This window comes from Pan troglodytes, chromosome 12 (assembly GCF_028858775.2).
Source record: "Pan troglodytes isolate AG18354 chromosome 12, NHGRI_mPanTro3-v2.0_pri, whole genome shotgun sequence".
NCBI lineage: Eukaryota > Metazoa > Chordata > Mammalia > Primates > Hominidae > Pan > Pan troglodytes.
In genome coordinates, this window is record NC_072410.2 from 121,460,117 (window position 1) to 121,483,743 (window position 23,627).

The following is a 23,627-nucleotide window of genomic DNA, read 5'->3' on the forward strand; positions in this document are numbered from 1 at the left end:
CCCCCTTCCCACAGCTCCATTAAGCAGTGTCTCAGTGGGTACTCTGTGTGGGGGCTTCAACCTCACATTCCCCCTCAGCATGGCCCTAGTAGAGTCATTCTGAGAGGGCTTTGCCCCTGAAGTAGGCTTCTACCTGGGCACTAGGCTTTTTCATGGATTCTCTGAAATCTAGGGGAAGCTACTAAGCCTCCTTAACTCCTGCATTCTGTGAGCCTGAAGGCTGAACACCGTGTGAAAGCTATAGACACTTACGGCTCGGACTGTTCAAGCTGTGGCTTGAGTAGTACCTGGGCCCCTCTGAGCCAAGCCCAGAGCCAGAGTAGCTGGGATACAGGGATCAGGGTCCCTGGGCTGCACAGGACAAAGAGGCCCAAGGTCTAGACTCTGAAGTCATTCTTTCCTCCTAGATCTCTGGCCTTGTTACAGTAAGGGCTGTCCTGAGGACTTATACCATGCTTTCTTCGAGGCCCTTTTCCTATTGTCTTGGATAGTAGCACTTGGCTCCCTTTTAGTCATGCTAGTCTCTCTAGTAAATGGTTACTCCAACAACCCCCTTTAATTCTTTCCCTGAAAACAGGATATTGTTGTCTATCAGGTGGCTAGCCTGCAAATTTTCCAAATGTTTATGCTCTGCTTCCCTTTTAAATATAAGTTCCAAATACAAATCATTTCTTTGCTCTCATATCTGATGGTTGGTTGTTAGAAGAAGCCAGACCACCCCTTGAATTCTTTGCTGCATAGAAATTTCTTCTGCCAGATACTCCAAGTCATCACTCGTAAGTTCAAATTTCCATAGATGCCCACGACTTGGACACAATGCAGCCAAGCTCTTTGCTGAGGCATAGCACAGGCGACCTCTAACTCCAGTTCCCAGTAAGTTCCTCATTTCCATCTGAGACCATGTCAGCCTGGCCTTCACTGTCCTTATTTCTACCCGCGTTTTGGTCACAGTCATTTGGCAAGTCTCTAGGAAGTTCTAAACTTTCCCTTGTCTTTCTGTCTTCTTCTCAGCCCTCCAAACTCTTCCAACCCCTGCCATTACACAGTTCCAAAGCCACTCCCACAATTTCAGGTATCTTTATAGAAACACCCTACTCCTCAGTACCAATTTTCTGTGTTAGGCCATTTTCACATTGCTATAAAGAAATACCTGAGACTTGGTAATTTACCCAGAAAAGAAGTTTAATTGGCTCACGGTTCTTCTGGCTATATAAGCATGGCTCCTGCACCTGCCTGGCTTCTGGTGAGGGCCTCACGAAGCCGACAACCACGGCAGAAGTTGAATGGGGAGTGATCAGGTCCCGGAGTAAGAGCAGGAGCAGGAGAGTAGAGTGGGGGAGATGCCACAGAATTTTAAACAACCAGATCTCACGTGAAGTAACTGAGCAAAAACTCCCTTATCACCAACGGGATGGGGCAAATCACTCACCATATATATTAGAAATAACTTCATGTACATACAAATGCATATGACATTTAACTTAAAATATAAAACACGTGTTTTATATCTGCTGACATGTTTGTAAAAGGTACTATATAGTCATGAACTTTGAGGACACTGAGATTATAGCTACTTATAACTAACACATTAGCCAGCCATAGTTCATGGATGCCAGCCAAAGACAGGAGACTCTCAGCCCAGACACAAGTGACATTGTCAGTCACAGCAGCAGCACAGCCAGAGTGTAAGTACCTGTGCAGGTTCCCCAGGACTCGCCATGGTAGACAGGATAGCAACCCTCCCCAAAACGCATGCTTTCCTTGGAGACATTTATCTAAAATCTATCTGAGCAAGACATTTGGCTAATAGGAAGAACGAGAATTCTCTGGAGATCTGAAGGCCAAGGGTGCTCCTTTTGATGAAATCCACTTTCTCTGCTTCCTAGAACATCACCTGCACCCACTCGAGGGCTCACCTGTCTCATCCCTTCTTTTGCCTGGCACCCATGGGACAACACAATCTGGGCCCAAAAGGGGTACGTCAGGAAAGCAGGGGTCTGGGAAACTGAGCTCAGCTCTTGACAGTGACGTGGAGGGTATCACCCAGTGGATCCCCTGGATAGGTCCCCAGGCCATGCTGCCCATGCCAGCCCTTGCTGTCCCTGCAACTGCCGTGTAGCTCAGAGGACTCTCCCTTGCTGGCTGGTCACTTTCCCGTCATGTCCATGTTCTGCAGAGCCCAGCCTGTGGGGAGCTCAGTTCAGGAGAGCCTGGAAAGGTGCTTCAACCACCCCACAAGCCACAGTCTGCTCTGTTCATCTGCTGCTATTTCCCAGGGGCCCCAGCCATGGGTCATTCTGAATGCAGACAGTTTGCAGCCCAGCCCAGGGCTGCATGTTACTTTAAGACCTCAGCTTCAGAACATAAGCAAGGTATTAATAGGTGACACTTTCAGGCTCTTAATTGCAGCAAAATATCTGAAAATCAAACTCAAATTAGGGAAACTTTGACTCTAGCTGGTTTCGCATTCTTAATGTCAAGAGCCCACACAGAGCCATGCATCAAATATATGTTCCCACGAATTCTCCGGATGGCTCTTGGTTTGGGGACATCATCCAATAGCTTCATTTGATTAAATAATAACACTCCTTTAGCTCTTCTGTCTGTCATCCCAGTAATGCCCAGAGTGTTTCACCATGAACAGTAAACAGACTCAAATGGTATCACCAATCTAGATGCAGATATTCCAGGCTGAATACACCCTGGAACTCACAGCAAATTGTGAATATTGGAAATGGTCCCTGAATGCTAAAAGGGAATGAATTTACTGCTCAAGGAGTGTGAGCCCAGACAGACCATGGGGTGAGCAACTGAGACTGATGGGAGCATTTGGTTCCTCGGCCTCTGGTCTCCCGGACCCACAGCCTCCTCATGCAGACGCTTCTTCTGTCCATGCCGAAATTATAAAATTATGAAGCGGAGAAAGGGAGACAGTTGCTCCCACTCTCACGGCAGGTGGAGGGAGCAGATCTGCAGTGCCTGCTCTTTGCCATGGTGGGAGAAAAGCACACTGCCCTGTCCGAGGGGTGCCTGCCAGGTCAAGGGCACACTCACCCTCACCCCCACACACTCATGGGGCCACTCACTACCAGCCACACCTGGCCAGGTGGCCCAGACACAATGCCTGCCTCCCTCACAGGGTCTGGCTGCTGCAGGTGAACCTGGTTGCTGATGCAGCCTGGGCCGCAGGCCCCAGAACCCTCCCCCCCTGCCTCCCTGGACATCATATCTTCCTTCAGAACACACTGCACTCTCCAGTCAAACAGGGATGCTCTTCCCCAGAGCCTGGGCCGGCATGCTCACTGCACATCGTAAAGATCTGGGTCCCCAGGCACAGGGCCCCCCTCCCCAGATGTGGCCCCTTCTGTGTGCAGCCTGCCCTGGTCTCCTTTCCATTGCTCTATGGGAGCTGGTCTCAGGGAATGAGCGTAAACACTAAAACTCTGGCCCCATCTACCTTGGGAGCAAAGTCCCTTTGTCCCTGGCCCTATGCTACCCAGGTAAGTGAAGTGATGAATGAGGGGGGTAGGGTGGTCTCAGACTCTCCCTTTTCGTAAACCCTTCCGTAGGCAGGTTCTGTGCTTTCCTATCGCTTTCCAAAAGCCTAGGGCCATACCACTGTCCATGAGTGAGTGGAAGAAATGATTTAGGCACACTCTAGTTTTGGATATTATCATTTAGAAAAGTTATTTTTTTTTCCTTTTCGGCTCTAAAGTAACTAGATGTGTTTTGAAGGATAAAAGTATTTTATTATTATTAAAACTTTTACTCAAAGTAAGTCAGTTCTCCAACCAACAAACCATCATGTTTCCTGATGATCTAATAAATTCATCCCTAAATGAAGTGCCTTCTTCAGGTGTCTGTCTTTACAGAAGGAGCATGGACTTTTCAGAATATGAAATAATCTAATACATTTCTGTATCCTGGCATCTAGAACAATGACTTTACAGAAGGAGCATGGACTTCTGAGAATATGAAATGATCGAACTCATCTCTGTATCCCAGCATCTAGAACAACGACTTTACAGAAGGAGCATGGACTTCTGAGGATATGAAATGATCAAACTCATCTCTGTATCCCGGCATCTAGAAAAATGACTTTATGGAAGGAGCACGGACTTCTGAGAATATGAAATGATGGAACTCATCTCTGTATCCTGGCATCTAGAACAATGACTTTACAGAAGGAGCATGGACTTCTGAGTATATGAAATGATCAAACTCACCTCTGTATCCCGGCATCTAGAACAATGACTTTACAGAAGGAGCACAGACTTCTGAGGATATGAAATGATCGAACTCATCTCTGTATCCTGGCATCTAGAACAATGACTTTACAGAAGGAGCATAGACTTCTGAGAATATGAAATGATCTAACGCATCTCTGTATCCCGCATCTAGAACAATGACTTTACAGAAGGAGTACAGACTTCTGAGGATAGAAAATGATCTAACTCATCTCTGTATCCCAGCATCTAGAACAATGACTTTACAGAAGGAGCATAGACTTCTGAGGATATGAAATGATCTAATGCATCTCTGTATCCTGGCATCTAGAACAATGACTGCACAGAAGGAGCTCAGACTTTTGAGGATATGAAATGATCGAACTCATCTCTGTATCCCGGCACCTAGAACATGACTTTACAGAAGGAACACGGACTTCTGAGGATATGAAATGATCTAACTCATCTCTGTATCCCGGCATCTAGAACAATGACTTTACAGGAGGAGCACAGACTTCTGAGAATATGAAATGATCGAACTCATCTCTGTATCCTGGCATCTAGAACATGACTTTACAGAAGGAGCACGGACTTCTGAGAATATGAAATAATCTAACTCATCTCTGTATCCCGGCATTTAGAACAATGACTCCATAGAAGGAGCTCAGACTTTTGAGGATATGAAATGATCGAACTCATCTCTGTATCCCAGCATCCACAACAATGACTTTACAGAAGGAGCACGGACTTTTGAGGATATGAAATGATCAAACTCATCTCTGTGTCCCGGCATCTAGAACAATGACTTTATAGAGGGAGCATGGACTTCTGAGGATATGAAATGATCAAACTCATCTCTGTATCCCAGCATCTAGAAAAATGACTTTACAGAAGGAGCATAGACTTCTGAGGATATGAAATGATCTAACGCATCTCTGTATCCCGGCATCTAGAACAATGACTTTACAGAAGGAGCACGGACTTCTGAGAATATGAAATGGTCGAACTCATCTCTGTATCCCGGCATCTAGAACAATGACTTTACAGAAGGAGCACGGATTTCTGAGGATATGAAATGATCGAACTCATCTCTGTATCCCGGCATCTAGAACAATGACTGTTCCACAGTAGAAACAGTATTTCTTAAGGAAAGAAACATAGTTGGAATAGGTGTATAGTATAGTGTATTTTTTGAGAGCCAGCAAAAGGCAAATCTTTCCAAATGTCTCCCCAGTTGATGCCTCTCCTGGTCTTCCCTCACTCTAATGCATCCTTAGGATCAAGGCATTGATTTCAAAAGGGTTCTGTTAACATGCAATTTGTAAACCAAAAATAAAATTCTAATGTCCTCGCCTAACCACCTGAGTGGATCCCACCTCTCGGCCAAGAGCATTCCAAAGTTAGCCTGAAAAGCTGGGTCAGGTCACGATGGAAGGTGGTGGGTCAGACACACCTCCTTCTACCCCTCCAGCATCAACATCAACACAGACCTTAAGTCTGATAAGAAACATTCACCATCTCTTCTCTGTGAAGCTCATAAAACCTTGGTGTCCATAACCCCTTAACATAACCCAGACATTCCGTCCTACTGATAATAATTCCTTCAGCTGATTGTCAGTCAGAAAACTGTTACATCTACTTATGACCTGGAAGCTCCCCACCATGTAAATCTGACACGTATTGATTGATGTCTTATGTCTCTCTAAGATGTGTAAAAGCAAGCTGTGCCCCAGCCATCTTGGGCACATGTCCTCAGGACCTCCTGACACTGCGTCACACGGGTGCATCCTTATCCTTGTTAAAATAAACGTTCTAAATTGACTGAGATCTGTCTTAGATACTTGGGTTCACAAATTGTTACTAAGAGAGCAGCACACACTTCTTACTACGCACTTGGTATCCACCCCCACTGCCATGTCTTCCCCAGGAATTCCTGCCCATTTTAGACATATTAAAGTGTGCGTGAGTTTATGAGAAATAGTGTTTCTCTTTCTTTTCCCTTTGATTCAATTTTTAGAAAATAAATAATAATTTGTTTGCAGCCAATATGAACAGTAAGGTATTTTTCTGGCTGGAATAATAGAAATTTGGAATAAATTAACTGCTGTCTTTTGATATTTTGTATGTCGAGAACTTATATAATTATTAGTCAACTTCCTACAAAATAATAAGCTTGGGAGGGCAAACTACTTTACAGGTTTTTTGTTTTTTGTTTTTCTTTTCTTTTTCTAGACAGGTAATATGAGACCACAATATTCTTAATAGTGGTGTCTGTTATATAATTACAAATGCTAATTATTTCAAAAATGGGGGAGAGCCCCATTTAATTCTTTATTCTATGCCACAGGTAATGTTACAGTTATATCACAACACCAAAGATCTGGGATCTAGGTCTCTCTTTTCCTCCTTAATCTGTCCTAATCCTGGAGAAGAGAGGCTGGTTTTGCTATCAGGACGTCAGCCTCTACTATCTTTTAACCAGGATATACGTAATTGCTAATTGCATCAGGGTGCTCTTCCTTTGTGTCTTGCTTAAGAAAGGATTGGAGATTAAATACCAGTTCTGTCTGCTGCTTGCACATGACACTGGGGAAGTAAATTAACAATGGCAAGCTTCAGGTTTTCATCTGCAATTGCGAAAATTAGGCCACACGTGTGTGGATGTCAGGGAGGATGCGCCTGTAGGTGGCATTCGGGGCGGCGGCCCCTCCGCAAGGCTCACCTCTGCATCGTGGCGTACATGGCGGTGTCCACCAGGCGCTTGCTTTCCTCCAAGACGCTAGAGACACGAGACTCCTCAGGCTTTCCTACGGAACAGAATATCACACAGTCAAAGCGCAATGACAGTTCAGCGATTCATTGACAGTGTTGCTTTGTCCCTCAAGCCCATCTTGCTGTGGTGATGCCCACGTGGCTTCCGGGACAGGCAGGCAGCCAGGTCCCGGGGTCGCTTCCCCTCCACAGGCCTTCACTTCCCCGCTACAGAGGGGCGTCTCCACCCCCACTGCACGGAGCTGCCTGGAGGATGGGATGAGAGCTACTCACCTTAATTTCGCACTTGCCCAAACCACTTCAAATGATTCTGAATAACTTTTGTTCTGAACATTCATCACTGGTTACCTGAGCTAGTGGTAAAGTTGATAAGATTTGCCTGTCTTGTGCACTTAATAAAAGATAAAATAATTCCACTATACCAGCAGTTTCCAATGAAAACACTCCTATGTTATTTGTTTTAGCACCTGGAATGTTTAAGAGGTTAAGATCCCATTTCTGGGTATCAACGTGAAGTTCTGGACGCGGTAACAGGAAGACGGCAAGTGTTTCCGGCCATGTTCACACGTCAGTCCTGTTACTAAATTCACATGTGTAGCATCAATACTTCACCAAAGGAATGAATTGGCTCCTAAAAGCAAATAGAAGTCCCTGAAGGGCACACCGGGCTCTCACTCTCCCCATGGCCCAGCGCGGCATCTGCACAATGTCGGTCCAGGAGAGGTGCCTGCTCGAGGTCGGTCCAGCGCGGCGTCTGCACAATGTCGGTCTGGGAGAGGCGCCTGCACGAGGTCGGCCCAGGAGAGGCGCCTGCACGAGGTCGGCCCAGGAGAGGCGCCTGCACGAGGTCGGCCCAGGAGAGGCGCCTGCACGAGGTCGGCCCAGGAGAGGCGGCTGCACGAGGTCTGTCCAGGAGAGGCGCCTGCGCGAGGTCGGTCCAGCGCGGCACCTGCACTAGGTCTGTCCAGCGCGGCGCCTGCACAATGTCGGTCCAGGAGAGGCGCCTGCGCGAGGTCGGTCCAGGAGAGGCGGCTGCACGAGGTCTGTCCAGGAGAGGCGCCTGCGTGAGGTCGGTCCAGCGCGGCACCTGCACTAGGTCTGTCCAGCGCGGCGCCTGCACAATGTCGGTCCAGGAGAGGCGCCTGCACTAGGTCTGTCCAGCGCGGCGCCTGCACAATGTCGGTCCAGGAGAGGCGCCTGCACGACGTCGGTCTAGCGTGGCGCCTGCACAATGTCGGTCCAGGAGAGGCGCCTGCACGAGGTCGGTCCAGGAGAGGCGGCTGCACGAGGTCTGTCCAGGAGAGGCGCCTGCGTGAGGTCGGTCCAGCGCGGCACCTGCACTAGGTCTGTCCAGCGCGGCGCCTGCACAATGTCGGTCCAGGAGAGGCGCCTGCACGACGTCAGTCTAGCGTGGCGCCTGCACAATGTCGGTCCAGGAGAGGCGCCTGCAGGGTCTTCAAGGCTTCAGCCCTACGCGCCTTCCATGCTCGTCCCCACCCAAGGAGCACACAAATTCCCCAGGATCACTTCTTCCTGCTCACTCTGCCCTGCTGCGTCTGTTCCGTTGGCCACCCAGTTTCTTACAGTGTGATACAGCAAAGTTAAGAAAACCTCCGTGCTGGATCTCTCTTGGGTTCTGGGATGAGTAACCAGTGGTTAAGCACTTGGGGCAGAGGGTGACCCCTCAGGGTTGGGCAGAGAGCAATGAACAGAGCCCCCCGGTGTGGGGCTCCCTGGGGCAAGGGCAGGAGGGAGGGAGGAACACCTAGCACGGGCTCACAGCTCGCCGGGGACCCCCAGCACAGCCGTCAGAGCTGCAGGCTCTGGGTGTGGAATCTGAAGAGGGGACCTGGCTTTACGCCAGTGTGTGCGTGCTTGGGACAGTGCAATGTGGGACGATGCCACCAAGAGTGAGTAGGAGCCGAGAGGGGAGGGGCGGCCTGGGCGTCGCAGGACCGGTGGCAGGTGTGGACCTCAAGGACCAGCATTCCGGGCTTTATGGAGATTTCTTTCAGCTCTCAAGAATCAGGGAACCTCCTGTTCCCACAGAAGCTTGAGATATAAGACACCTGGAATTTTCCTTTATTTTCCTCTTATTTCCTTCTAAACCCACTGCAACTGCCCAGGCAACTCAGCTCACATTTTGTATTCTGCGGTCAGTCACGACCGCTTATTTGCCAAATGCAGTAACCACCCCCGCCCCCCACCTCCCCAGGACTCTGGTGCTTTTGGGATGTTGCCGGCATTCTTAAGTGGCAGAGGGGTGACGGCCATGGGCTCTGGAGTGAGACAAATCAATCTCCGAGTGACGCGGCAGCTCACTTCACCTGGCGCGGTTTTCTCTCCTAGCTGCAGAGTTACATCTTAGGATGGTTTTAGAGAGAAGTTTGCACAGCTCTTGGCCGAGGGCCTCGCAAGTGTGCTCTGAAGAGAGAAGTTTGCACGGCTCTGGGCTGAGGGCCTGGCAAGTGCACAGAGTTACGTCTTAGGATGGTTTTAGAGAGAGGTTTGCACGGCTTTTGGTCCAGGGCCTGGCAAGCGTTCAGTGCTCCCGGCCGTTGTGCCTTTTGCTTTCAGTCTCTGGCCACTGTCTCTCTCAGCCTCGGTCACTGTGGCTTTCTTCTCTCCATGGTCTCCCTCCTGTGAGTGTCACCTCGGGTGCATTTCTGGCTCCTCTGATCTTTGCCCTCTCCTCTCACCCTCCTTTGGTCCTCTCCCAAATGCCCGTTTTCCACTTGAACTTCTCTCCTGAGTCACGCCATCCTCCTCTGTTCCCTGTTGAGGGGTGTTAATAGCCTGAAATAACCACCCTGCCAGCTCAAGTCCCCAAGCAAGAAGCCCAGCCATGGCTTTCCTTGCCTTTCACTCACCATGTGGTGTGAATTTCCCCATAACATCTCTGGGAGAACATTCTGCTCCTGCCTGGCCCTTGCCAGTCTCACTTTCTACTGCCTTAGTAGAAGGAGCTCTTGACTGGCTCCTGCACTGATCTCCCCACCATCCTTCTGTCCCTCCTGCTGTCACCAAGTGACCTTTCTAAACCAAGGCCTGCTTGTGCCTGTGCCTTTGATGAAAGCATCTGAAGGCTCCTGATGCCCACTGAATTGCGTGCAGGTCTTCCTCAGAATCCAGGACGTCCACAGCCTGCCCAAGACCAATTTCCATGTTGCAGAGCTGTGGAGGTAACGCACAATTTATCCTTCATCTCATGAAATTGTCAATCTCAAGCTCCCAGCTCTTCCTTTATGAAATTTTGATCCTGCTGATCTTTAGGTACCAGAAAAAAAATTAGCTCTGTCACTCACACCACCTGTGTATATGCATCCTATCACTGAGAGTCTCTTCAGGACTCTGCAAAGTTCTGCGCTATTCACGACCAAGACCAAAGGCTGGTTTTCAGCAGGCACTTGACAATTATTTAAGAACCAACTGATTAAATACAAAGAAACATGCTTATCCTTCTCTACTATGCTTGGAAACGGCAGTTACTAGAGAGATCATTCCCTGTTATTGACCAATATTAATATATTGTTATTCAAGTTTAACTGATCATATGTTGCTTAGTCTCTAGTTTCTTTTCTTATTGTAAAATATTTTACAGAATTATAACATTCTTATAGGCTTGCAGATTATTAGTCTTTTACGTTTCATAAAATAAATCCATTTCTGTATTGAAAACTTCCTCCCAGAGACACATAACTCTCATCAGATAGTCTCAAGTCTCTACTGGAACTGGTGGTGTTTTCATTGTTTAGGTTAACTATTTCTTGGCTGAATAGAGATGACTGACATCCATCTGTAGGGGAAGAAGAAACCTTTTCTCTCCCTGCATCTTAGATTAATTTTCTGGGGCATTGAAATTAGACTGACAAAAGGCAGAGTCACAGGAGGAAAACTCACAGGGGTTATTAGCCTGGACTCCTGCTTCCACGAGGGAGACCCCTGAGCGCCCCGAGATGGAAACTTGAACGGATCGTTAGAACTCTGCTGCACAGCCCCTCAGCAAAAGAACAATCATTTTCCAAGAAGCTGCAAGACCAAAGCAAAGGACTTTGAGTTCCCAGGAAACACGTTGTGAGGAGGCCTCTCTGGGGCAACTACAGGAAGGGAGGCCAGGGCTGCAGAGGTTTGCCACACAAATGCCTATGGGGCTGGTTCCAGGCTGTTGAGGGCCTGGGGTCCCTGGTGATGAATTTCTGTCCTTTCTGTTGGAGAGGGAAATGGTCACTTCTGCGGATTTATGTTCTACTTTTAGGCAAATAGAGGCAGGGCAGATGGCTTTTCCTTTATCTGCTGCTTCTCAGTTTCCATCAGCTCACATTAGCTCTCCTGCCACCAGGGAGCTGGGGTGGCCAGCTCTGAGCCCCTTGCTATCGTTAGCTCTGCAGCGCCCTTCCTTCCTCGGTTCCCAGCAGTCCCAGGGAAGAGGCGTCTGATGCAAGGACCATAGACTTAGGGAGTTTGAACCCCAAGTTTTTTTTCAGAACTGAACACTGAGTTCTAGGGAGTCACGGGACTTAATTACTTGCTCTGGAGAAGCCGCCCGCTGCTCTCTGCCTGCGCCTTCTCAAGATTGCTCCTGCTCTGAGGGGCGCATGGCACGGTTCCCCCAAATTCTCCTTTATGCATATTCATATTGTTCATAAAAGAGGTGGGATTCAGGGACACATTAGGCAAGAACATACCACATTTCAGAAAGAAGAAGGAAGTTGCCTTGTTCCAAAGGCGGTTTATGTAAAATATATATATGAAAGCCAAAATCTTTCTTCTCCAAAACCATAAGCCCCCAGGGCCAGAGCTTTGCTCCTAATTCTAAGCGCTTGATTCCTGTTTAGAGTTGTGTGTTGATTCTTACTTTAATCCTTGCTGTTGAAATTTAATGAACTGGAATAAGGTTTGCCAACTTTCTTTTTAAAACAAATTCACTCATTAGGCTAGCTTCCCAAATTTTCCCAGGCTGCAGGCAGCGCCTCTGCTTCCTGTTGTTCATTTGCATCTTATTTTAACAGCTATAACTTGTGGAACATTTGCCATAAAGATAATTGCACATAAATCTTGATTTTGCACAAATGCTGGAATGCCTCTCAGCCTGTGTGGTGATGAATACACAGGGTTCTGGTGAAGAACATTCTGTTCAGGGCTTTAGAGGAGGGATTGATAGCAAACTTCTCTTAGACAATGGTCAAGCATAGATTTTTTTTTTCCATTTTCAAAGACTCTTATTACAGAATTTTCAGGTGCTGAAGTTTATTTCTCTTTGTGCTTTGACCCTACGGGATCCTGCTCTGGAACAAGAGTCTCTCCTGCACCCACCCAGTCTGAGCACTGGCCGAGATCTTTCCCTTCTTATTCTCACCTTCCTACAGTTCGCAGACAAGTTGATACAACCTAAACTCTATCCAGGACTGATGCTTTTCTTTTTTTTTCTCTCTCTCTCTCTCTCTTTTTTTTTTTTTTTTTTTGAGATGGATTCTCACTCTGTCACCTAGAGTGGAGTGCAGTGGTGTGATCTCGACTCTGCAACCTCCACCTCCTGGGTTCAACTGATTCTCGTGCCTCAGCCTCCCGAGTAGCTGGGATGACAGGTGGGCACCACCACGCCCAGCTAATTTTTTTTTGTATTTTTAGTAGAGATGGGGTTTTGCCATGTTGGTCAGGCTGGTCTTGAACTCCTAGCCTCAAGTGATCTTCCCGCCTCGGCCTCCCAAAGTGTTGGGATTGCAGATGTGAGTCACGGCACTGGCCTGATACTGTGTTGGGATTGCAGATGTGAGTCACGGCACTGGCCTGATGATACTGTGTTGGGATTGCAGATGTGAGTCACGGCACTGGCCTGATACTGTGTTGGGATTGCAGATGTGAGTCACGGCACTGGCCTGATACTGTGTTGGGATTGCAGATGTGAGTCACGGCACTGGCCTGATGATACTGTGTTGGGATTGCAGATGTGAGTCACGGCACTGGCCTGATACTGTGTTGGGATTGCAGATGTGAGTCACGGCACTGGCCTGATACTGTGTTGGGATTGCAGATGTGAGTCACGGCACTGGCCTGATACTGTGTTGGGATTGCAGATGTGAGTCACGGCACTGGCCTGATACTTTTCGCTGAGTACTTATCATCGAGCTTCAAGTATGAGGATGTGTGTTGGTTCTCTGTAAAGACCTGGGACATGAGACTGAGCGGCCACAGCCTTGCTGCTTCTGAGACTTCCAGACCTCTACGTTTTGATCTGTAAAATGGGTGCCTGACACATAAGGGTGAGCCACCCACCAAGCAGGACCCCCCGGAGCACCATCTGCTTACGGTGACCGTGTGTGGTCCAGAGGAAGCCTGGATCCTCTTGGCCCTGCCACTGCCTGCTCTTTGGCTTGTCCTGCACAGAGGCTGGGGAGCAGGCCAAGTTTTTTGCTTCACATGTCTGTGAGCACAGGTGACATAAACCCACACACAGTCATTGGGCATCATTTTCCAAACAGATTTAAAGCTGCAAAACGACTATTAAAGGCTGTAAAATAGAAATACTGTGAGACACATAATATTTTTTCAGTAACTCATTCACATTTCAAGCAAACAATAAGTCAGCTTTGAAATATTGGAGCAGGCAGAAGCATGTGCCCAGCACGCGGGGCAGTTGTCAGCTGCCGTCCTGTGCACTCGTGACGTGTCAACCAAAAGTTTAAGCAAAACGAAAAGGTCAAATCTCCCAGAGATGGAAAAATAATTTTTAAAAACTGTTTTAGCAAAAGCTGTGGATACTGCATTCCTGATGGCTTTTTAAATGTGATTTTTAAAATTAAAAAACATGTTACAAAGTTTTAAATATTTTGTTGAATAGCTCTCATGTATAACAACTTGCTCATAACTAGCTCTTGACTTCTAACATGTTTTACTCTGGTTTTATACAACCAGGTCCTACTAAATATGAAATAAAATAAAGTAATTAATTTACAAACCATTGGCTGAACATCTAGCATGTTCCAGGTGACAGAGTGACTGATTTATTCTGGGAAGATGCAAAATCACTTTTTCCTGAGGTTCTTTATATTGTGACTCCATTTTTATTTTTTGTTTTTTGGTGATTGCCGAGGTACTGCATTCACCACTTTAAATGGAGTATCTCATTCTTGCTCACGAATAATGACTGTGATGAGTAATTTTCCAGTGTTCTCCATTTGCAGGTGAGGGACAGGAATGAGGGGTGAGTAGCCCATCCTTGGGGCATGGATGGAAGCTGGCAGGGAGAGGCCCCACGGCTTCCCTGATCTCAGAGTGGGCAGTGACCAGGACGTCCTGGGGGCTGTGGAGGGAGAGTTTTTTAAGGAGCCTACGAGTCTGTTATGGACTTCACTGCAGCTCCTAATATGGTTGTGAAGTCCTGAGATGCAGAAAAATTGGGGTAAAATGTGGCCCCCAGCAGGAGGCTGGGCTGGGTGTGGCTGGGAGCAGCGAGGACTCCAGATTCTGTGACCCTGAACGACAGACAAGGCCTCCAGTCCTGGGAAAGGCTGGTGAGGGCAGAGGTGCCAGTGCTGTGCCATGGCCCCAAGACTGTGTCCAGAGACCCAGGGACCTGCCCGGCAAGGTGTCACCTGCTCCAGGGGCCCTGGGACTATGTGCAGAGGCCCAGAGACCTGCCCAGCGAGGTGTCACCTGCTCCAGGGGCCCCGGGACTGTGTGCAGAGGCCCAGGGACCTGCCCGGCGAGGTGTCACCTGCTCCAGGGGCCCTAGGACTGTGTCCAGAGGCCCAGGGACCTGCCCAGCAAGGTGTCACCTGCTCCAGGGGCCCCGAGACTGTGTGCAGAGGCCCAGGGACCTGCCTGGCAAGGTGTCACCTGCTCCAGGGGCCCCGAGACTGTGTGCAGAGGCCCAGGGACCTGCCTGGCAAGGTGTCACCTGCTCCAGGGGCCCCAGGACTGTGTCCAGAGGCCCAGGGACCTGCCCAGCGAGGTGTCACCTGCTCCCGGGGCCAGCGGTGTCCATGGGGTGAAATGTCCAGGCAAATGCCCCTGCAGTGTTCACTCCAGTGAGACTTGTTCTCAGGGTTTGGAACTTTATTTATTTTATCAAAAGAAAAGCAAAGAGTTTGATCTGTGATTATTTTAACCCCTGCCTCTCAGTAGCTTTCTTAACTTGTTTTCACATAGTAGCACACTGATTCCAGAAAATACATCACAGAAGTTATTTAATAAAAAATAATTCTGTAGCAAAGGAAGAAAAACACTCCCAAAGAATTTTTTTTTCAAATATATGAATAGGTAAAAGTGAAAATTGTCTATTGTGTCATCCAAGTAAAATCAGCTCTTTTTTAAAGAAAGAAATGTACGTATTTCAATCCTTCTAAAATCAAGAATTACAATTTTTTTTTCTTAAGCATAACAAAGCATACACTACAGGGGCCTAAACTGACTCTCAGGAGCTACCATTATGCCCTCTATTTTAGTAAGTGTGAAAAATAACTTTATAAGGCCAGAAGACCACAATGTGTTTGCTACTTACCCCAAAGGAGCTCTTTCCCTCTTGAGATGAAGGGGAAGAAGGCTTCTGTGCAGGCCATAACCAGCGTGACAGACAGCACAGCGAGCGCTCTCATTCTAAAATTAACGGAAGGAAACAGAGTATGCAATCAAGCACTGACAAGGCCATGGGAACCGCTGTGTCCTTGTCTCCCTGCTGAGGGGCTCCCTCCACTGACTCCACGCAGCCTCTACCGCGGTGAGCGACCCTCACAGGCCTGGGGTCTGCGAGACCAGAGTCACCGTCCATGTCAGGAGGTTACAGAAGCTGCAGTGCTGAGCAGGCCTCCCAGGCCCCCATTATTCAAAAACAGAGTTTTTATGTTGGCAGCTCCAGTTGCCAATATATCTCAGTAATAACCTATTTAAATTTTTGGTAATGTCAAATAGTGTAACAGTACTGGGAATAATTATTGGGAATGAAAAAAATCTGTTTCCCCTAATGCATCTATGTGGCAAAAAGTGAATACTATTAGAAATTTAGTCTTTATAAAAGTGATAAATAAAACCCCTAAATGCCTATTGAATTTCTTAAAGCATTCTTATGTCCATAAAATCATTTTAGAATTCTAGTTGTTAAGACAAAACAGAAGATTCAAAATTCATCATTTCTACTTTCAAATCCTTGTTTTCTTCTCTTAGGCTTTCTGTGGCTATTTTTGAGCCACTAATTTTGTTAAGCAGGATAGCACCAGTGAGTCCATGCTGACAGGAATGTGTCTCAGTAGACGGTGATCTAGGAATCGACCCTACAGGACTCACATGTTCCAGCGGAGGTCATTGCAAACAGCACTCATCAGTCAGTCAGTCAGCTTTGCTGAGAGACGCCACCCATACCTGCTATAATGGCCCAAATTACAGCCTCTCTTGGGCCACTTTACAAGTTCCAATGATGAATTTCTCTTAGAAAATGGAAAAATAAAAAGCTTTACAACCTGACCTTTTTTCCTCTTCTCAGCCAACTGCACTGTTGGGTAATTTCCACGGCTGTAACTCTTCTGAAATGGGCGCCTCAATTGCCTTCCAGGGACTTGGTTACCCACCTTATAAACTGACTCCGCGCTTGGATAGCCCGTCAAGACGCTAGAAAGTGGAGTGGCGTCTGTTCTTCGTTGGGACAGAATGTCTGCGGGCTTTGTTGTGTTTGCGCCGGGCCTCTTGTGTGTCCTGACTGGTCAGAAACAAAGTGCCATGTCATCAGGGTCCACATGCAGTCCAGCCTCTGGCCGAATGAGTTAGGAAGAAGAGGGGAAAAATTATACAGGGAGAAAGAATAAACCAACTAAATCCAGACTTGTGACACTTGCATTTTCCTCCCTCTTACTTTCACAGTTAAATACCCTGTGAAAAAGGGGCTGTTAATCTTCCGAGGATTGGGTTGGGTGCAGCTCCCAGGCCCACCGATGACTCGCTCTACAACTCTGAGCCTTTTGTTTCCTGTCCCTGAGCCCCTAGTTTTCTTATCACTAAGAGGTGAATAAAGTACACTTTTTTCCAACGTGTTGAGGTGAAAAATGAGCACAGTTCAGTGTGTGTTCGCCAGCATGCAGACATTCTCCCCTCAATCCTCATCACGCACCCATCAAAAGAGTCCCCACAAAGACAGAGTTGTTCTGTAGGAAGGTCACCGTGACTGCATTCCGAACACTGGGAGATGACATGTTTTCATGGGTGATCTGCTTTCAGGCTGTATCTCATCATGAAAATGATAAAAAAAACACATCTTCAATGACCCGCTCCTGAGACTTGGAGCCTCTTCATGCCCCCGGAAGTCCTATGGGTTTCTAGTTTGTGAAAATCATCTTCATCTTTCTCCTTTTCTTTCCCCCTCTCCAAATGTGACTGATGCTTCCTCTAGGTAATTGGAAACTAAATGCTGAAACACGATGCAAAGACTTCAGAACATTAATCTTTGTTAGAAGATGTTCTGAAGCCCAAGAATGTGATGATTTGCCTTTAACATTCTCCCCTCAGTCCTCATCACTCACCCATCAAATGGGTGAAGATAACAAATGAGTTAGACAAGCTCTGAAGAGCAGGGAGGAGATCAGCCAACAGTGATATAATCCCTCCACGCACCCTGAGAATGGTCACTAGGAGGGTGGGGTTTGGATAGAGAGGAAGGACCAGACTCGGTGGCTCATTAAAGAGGATTCCATGGCTCAATGATGAGTTACTGTTGGGAACAGAAGAAAAGCACAGAGCCTCTGAGGATTCAGCTATCCTCGGTTTGATGCCTAAGCAAGTGAAAATCTCATGTACTGGCCCTAGGAAGGCCAGAGAAGAAAGGAGACTGGCTGTGAAAAGCAAAGGAACAGCAGGCTCAGGCTTGGAATTGTGTTGGAGGTGCCCGTGGCACAGGCGGGCAGTGAGCTCTTGGGCATTTGGAAATGTACTTTCAGCTGTTGGGTGAAGTCCAGCTTAAAAAGACACATTTGGGAGTCCTGAGGGGGTATACAGTAGTGGACTGTGAGTGAATGGGATTCTTCTTGGGAGAATGTGGATGGAAAAGACCTCAAGAGTAGCTCAGAGCACCAGCGTCTAGGGGACGCAGTCCCCCAGCCTGTGACTGCAACCTGCATGGCAAAAGGGGCTTTGCAGATGGGATTCAGTTAAGATTTTGAGGAGGGGAGATTAGCCTGGATTATCCACTGGCCTTAGTGTTAGCACACAGCTCCTTACAAGACAAAGGTGGGAAAGTCTGAGGGGAGAAAGGGGGAAGTGATGTTGGAAACTGAGACTGGAGGGCCATGGCCATGAGCCTCCAGAAACTGGAGGAGGCCAGGAGCAGGGCCTCTGGGGTCTCCAGGCACAACCAGCCCTGTCCCTGGGCCTTGCTGCCAAAAGTCTCATTTGGATCTATGACCTCCGGAGCTGATGGAGTAAAGCCACTAAGCATGTGGCCCTTTGTTAAGGCATTCACAGGAAATTCACACAGCCAGAAAGGTGGGTGGTAAAATGAGACAGTGTGGGGCAAATACTCAAGGAAGAGTTTGAAGAAGAAAGCATTAAAATGTAAAGTAAATACTGACTGGATGCTCTTTTCATCACAGAAGGACGCTTGAAAATGCCGAGTGCCCATGGAGACCTGGGAAGAGGGGGTTTGCATGCACAGCTGGGGGAGGCCGAGCCGGCACATCAACTCTCCAGGTCGTTTTGTAGCCTCTCCTCTAAGTTGCTGTTACCATTTGACCCCGCACAAATATGAGAAATGTATCTATCATTTGAAAATACATATTTTAGCCGGATTACATGATGTGCTTATTTTAATACTAATTAAACAATATAAATAATGCATCAAGTACAATGGAAGCTGTTACACTGGAAATGTTGAGAGGTGAGCGGAGAAAAGTCTGAGCATGGTGGGTTTGCAGGAGGCCCACTGGATAGCACACGCATTTTTGAGAAAGAAGACGGGGGACTTGGGAAGGAAGATTTCTGCAGGGGGACATGGAAAACCCGAGGCTATCACATAATGGAAGAATGAAAGAGAGGCAACTAAAGATCTGGCTGAAGCCCCCAGTCTCTGTCAGAAAGGAGCATTGGGAAGACGTGGCCACCCAGCAATGGAGAGCAGAGAGATTGCAGGGGAGACTCAGTGAGAAAGAGGACAGTTTTAGCCATGAGAAGGAAAGAAAAGAATACACGTCTTCTCCCATTATGAGAAAAATCAAGGAGCTCCAAAGAAGACAGAAATCTGCAAGGAACGCATGGTACAGTAAGAAGCCAACTCACACATGGCAGGATGGGGGGACGCAGGGCCCTGCTACAAGCAGGTCTCAGTGAAGGAGTGGCACCAGCCCTGCGGTCCAGTCCTGGGCCCACCAAGAAGACGACAAGCATGCTTCCATTTTTTGGCAAGTGCCAATGAACTATTTGATACCCTGGGGAAATCTGATTACTGAATACCTTGATCAATGCATGAGAAACAGCAAATCACACATTTTGCTTGATGTCTCCATAGAAAGGCCACCTTTCTCCCTGCAGGCATCGTGTGTTCTGTCCACAGACAAGAGGCTCTCCCTAACCGAGGCCCAGGACCACCTGTAATAGGCCCTTGCCTGTGACTGTAACAGAAAAGGGATCCAGGGTGGGCTCACACTTGACTCACCTGACATGTGGCCAGGGCCTGACTGCCTTGTGTTCTTCAAACTACAGCCTCATGTTGCCTTTTTTCTTGCCATTCACTTTTTAGTTTTTGTTTTCCTCGCCCCCAGCTTCATCAAGCTATAATTAACAAATACAAATTACACATATTTATGTTCACGTGATGTTTTCATACATGTAAACATTGTGGGGTGATTAAATCAAACTAATTAACATATACAGCACCTCATGTATTCATCCTTTTGTGTGTGTGATAGGAACATTTAATATCTATTCTCCTAGCGATTTTCAAATAAACAATAGTCATCAAGCTATAGATTAGATCCCAGAATATTTTTACCTGCAACTGAAACCCTCACTTTTGACCAGCATCTTTCTGCCCCCCCACGGCACCTGTCCCCCCCATGGCACCAGCCCCCACCGCACCTGCCCCCCACCGCACCTGCCCCATAACCCTAGGTGTCCACCATCCACTCTCTGCTTCCATGAGTTTGACTTTTTTAGATTCCATATAGGAGGGAGATCATGAGGTGTTTGTCTTTTGGTGCCTGGCTTGTGTGTGTATGTGCGCTTGCATGTGTTTGTGTGTGTGTGTGTGCACTGTTTTTTGTATTTTTAAATTTGTAAGTTTATTTTTTAAGAGATGAACATGGATGAGAGGAGACTCAGGGACCTGATGACCCCCGACGGCCGTAGGCTGCACAGTGCCAGGACTGGATCCTGGAACAGGAAAGGATGCAGATGGAAAAGTTGGGGATACGGGGGTGAGCTCTGAGATGTAATCGGCAGCATTGGATCCACGTCCACGCCATGGTCCTGGTTGCTGTGCTGTGGCCGTGCACAGAGTTAACACTGAGCAGGTGGGTGAAGGAGGTTCAAGAGCTCTGTGTTATCTTCCAACTCTTATTACAGCTCAATTCATTTTAAAACAAATTTTGAAAATAAAATGCTGTCATTCAAACTTAATTAAATTCCCCTGTAAAATTTGAAAAATTATTCAGCTTTGTTCAAACTCAGGTAGGTAATTTCCCAGTTTATATGAGTCAGATAAAACTAAAGACAAATACAGGAGGGTTTTTGTTAATTGAAATTCAAGAAATAAACGTGGGGCTCTCTCACACCCCGAAAAGCTCCACAGTCAGCAGTAACCATTTCAATGGCTCCAGTTTTTCTGAGTAGGAGGTAGGAGTCTGGAGTCTGGGGACAGCAGTCACGTCCCCGTGCGAGGCTCCTCTCATGGACTCTGGGGACCTCAGTCTGTCCCCGTGCGAGGCTCCTCTCATGGACTCTGGGGACCGCAGTCTGTCCCCGTGCGAGGCTCCTCTCATGGACTCTGGGGACCTCAGTCTGTCCCCGTGCGAGGCTCCTCTCATGGACTCTGGGGACCTCAGTCTGTCCCCGTGCGAGGCTCCTCTCATGGACTCTGGGGACCTCAGTCTGTCCCCGTGCGAGGCTCCTCTCATGGACTCTGGGGACCGCAGTCTGTCCCCGTGCGAGGCTCCTCTCATGGACTCTGGGGACCGCAGTCTGTCCCCGTGCGAGGCTCCTCTCATGGACTCTGGGGACCGCAGTCTGTCCCCGCGCGAGGCTCCTCTCATGGACTCTGGGGACCGCAGTCTGTCCCCGTGCGAGGCTCCTCTCATGGACTCAGGACCGCAGTCTGTCCCCGCGTGAGGCTCCTCTCATGGACTCTGGGGACCGCAGTCTGTCCCCGTGCGAGGCTCCTCTCATGGACTCTGGGGACCGCAGTCTGTCCCCGCGCGAGGCTCCTCTCATGGACTCTGGGGACCGCAGTCTGTCCCCGCGTGAGGCTCCTCTCATGGACTCTGGGGACCGCAGTCTGTCCCCGCGCGAGGCTCCTCTCATGGACTCTGGGGACCGCAGTCTGTCCCCGCGCGAGGCTCCTCTCATGGACTCTGGGGACCGCAGTCTGTCCCCGCGTGAGGCTCCTCTCATGGACTCTGGGGACCGCAGTCTGTCCCCACGTGAGGCTCCTCTCATGGACTCTGGGGACCGCAGTCTGTCCCCGTGCGAAGCTCCTCTCATGGACTCTGGGGACCGCAGTCTGTCCCCACGTGAGGCTCCTCTCATGGACTCTGGGGACCGCAGTCTGTCCCCGTGCGAAGCTCCTCTCATGGACTCTGGGGACCGCAGTCTGTCCCCACGTGAGGCTCCTCTCATGGACTCTGGGGACCGCAGTCTGTCCCCGTGCGAAGCTCCTCTCATGGACTCTGGGGACCGCAGTCTGTCCCCACGTGAGGCTCCTCTCATGGACTCTGGGGACCGCAGTCTGTCCCCGTGCGAGGCTCCTCTCATGGACTCTGGGGACCGCAGTCTGTCCCCGTGCGAAGCTCCTCTCATGGACTCTGGAGACCTCAGTCTGTCCCCGCGCGAGGCTCCTCTCATGGATTCTGGGGACCGCAGTCTGTCCCCGTGCGAGGCTCCTCTCATGGACTCTGGGGACCGCAGTCTGTCCCCGTGCGAAGCTCCTCTCATGGACTCTGGGGACCGCAGTCTGTCCCCGTGCGAAGCTCCTCTCATGGACTCTGGAGACCTCAGTCTGTCCCCGTGCGAGGCTCCTCTCATGGACTCTGGGGACCGCAGTCTGTCCCCGCGTGAGGCTCCTCTCATGGATTCTGGGGACCGCAGTCTGTCCCCGCGTGAGGCTCCTCTCATGGATTCTGGGGACCGCAGTCTGTCCCCGTGCGAAGCTCCTCTCATGGATTCTGGGGACCGCAGTCTGTCCCTGTGCGAGGCTCCTCTCATGGACTCTGGGGACCGCAGTCTGTCCCCGTGCGAAGCTCCTCTCATGGACTCTGGGGACCACAGTCTGTCCCCGTGCGAGGCTCCTCTCATGGACTCTGGGGACCGCAGTCTGTCCCCGTGTGAGGCTCCTCTCATGCTGTGAGCACCAGATCATGTCATTCCTGGAGTCTCCTATTTAAGGTTACATATTCTTCATGCAATGTGGCCTCTAAACACAATATGACAAGTTCAGCTTGGCTGAAACTAAAGACACATGGGCAAGTTCCTGCACTGCTGGAAAAGCTGGCTGTGTGGGGCCAAGACCCAGCTGCTCAGGTCCAAAGTGGTCCTCAATAAGGCTGTGCATTCACTCTAAGGGGATTTGGTTTCCAGGGCACTGCTGACAATAAGTCACTTCTCCAGCAACTCCAGAACCTGCCCAGCGGCGCGACACCATTCCCCTGTGCTTCACATTTCTACAAGCTAAGGATGTAAAACAGCCTCCTGACCAGGGACCCATGCCATCGGGGGTGACTTATACCAGCAAAGAGCCATCTTCTCACCAAGGGTCACCTCTCCTGCCCTTCAGACATTTCAGCCACGTCTTTCTAAAGGTGGAGATGTGGCTCTAACTTCGACATTACACTCTTCACAAGAAGGAAAAGTGGACAAAACAAGGCATTAAATTGCTGATGGATGCTTCATTGAAAAGTTGCATTTCCCGGTGTCCTTCCTACTTCTATATGGTGAGGAATGTCTGAGTAGGCCGATTGAACATCAAAAGTTTTTATGTTATAAGATTAATTAATTAATGTACTTTTCTTGAGCCCACGGGTCTCTGCGGCTCTTCCGCCTCTGCTATTGCAGGCAGAGTGACAGCACGTGCCCACCCACTCACAGGAGCACATGGCTTTAACTACACATCTTTTTTGCGTTTCAGTTTCCTCATGAATTATGCAGTAGATTCTCCTGTAAAACTCTGTGCTGCTAATTACCACCCTGCCTAGGCAGCTAAGCTCACTGACCCAGGATTCATCAGCAGCCCACGCACAACTCGAATGTCAGTGCTTCCAAGGCTGGGTGAGGATGCTCTCCCCACGTGAAAACAGGAAGCAGGTGCAATTAACTGGGAAGTGCAGAGGGCAGATCATGACCACAGTTAACTACTTCACAGGGAAAGGAGCTGATTCCAGTAGTGACCTGAGAGCTCTGATTTCAGTCATTAACTTAGTAAAATGCTCTAACTAGTTATGTGCATTC

The 23,627-nt window shown here is 48.7% G+C and overlaps 1 protein-coding gene across 8 annotated transcripts in view; it reads right to left on the minus strand.

Annotated features, from left to right (window-relative positions):
- Positions 1-16,689, minus strand: part of TPO (thyroid peroxidase) — a 128,798-nt gene extending 112,109 nt beyond the window's left edge. For 6 of the 8 annotated variants that reach the window (XM_054677661.1, XM_054677660.1, XM_054677659.1 and 3 more), the window contains exons 1-3: positions 16,456-16,542; positions 15,499-15,593; positions 6,949-7,033 (exon numbers count right to left, since the gene is read on the minus strand). In XM_054677661.1, coding sequence (XP_054533636.1) covers positions 6,949-7,033; positions 15,499-15,592 — 179 coding nt within the window. In that variant the 5' untranslated portion in view covers position 15,593; positions 16,456-16,542. The other 2 variants (XM_054677656.2, XM_054677655.2) reach the window with 2 other exon arrangements.
- Between the last annotated feature and the right edge of the window lie 6,938 nt (positions 16,690-23,627).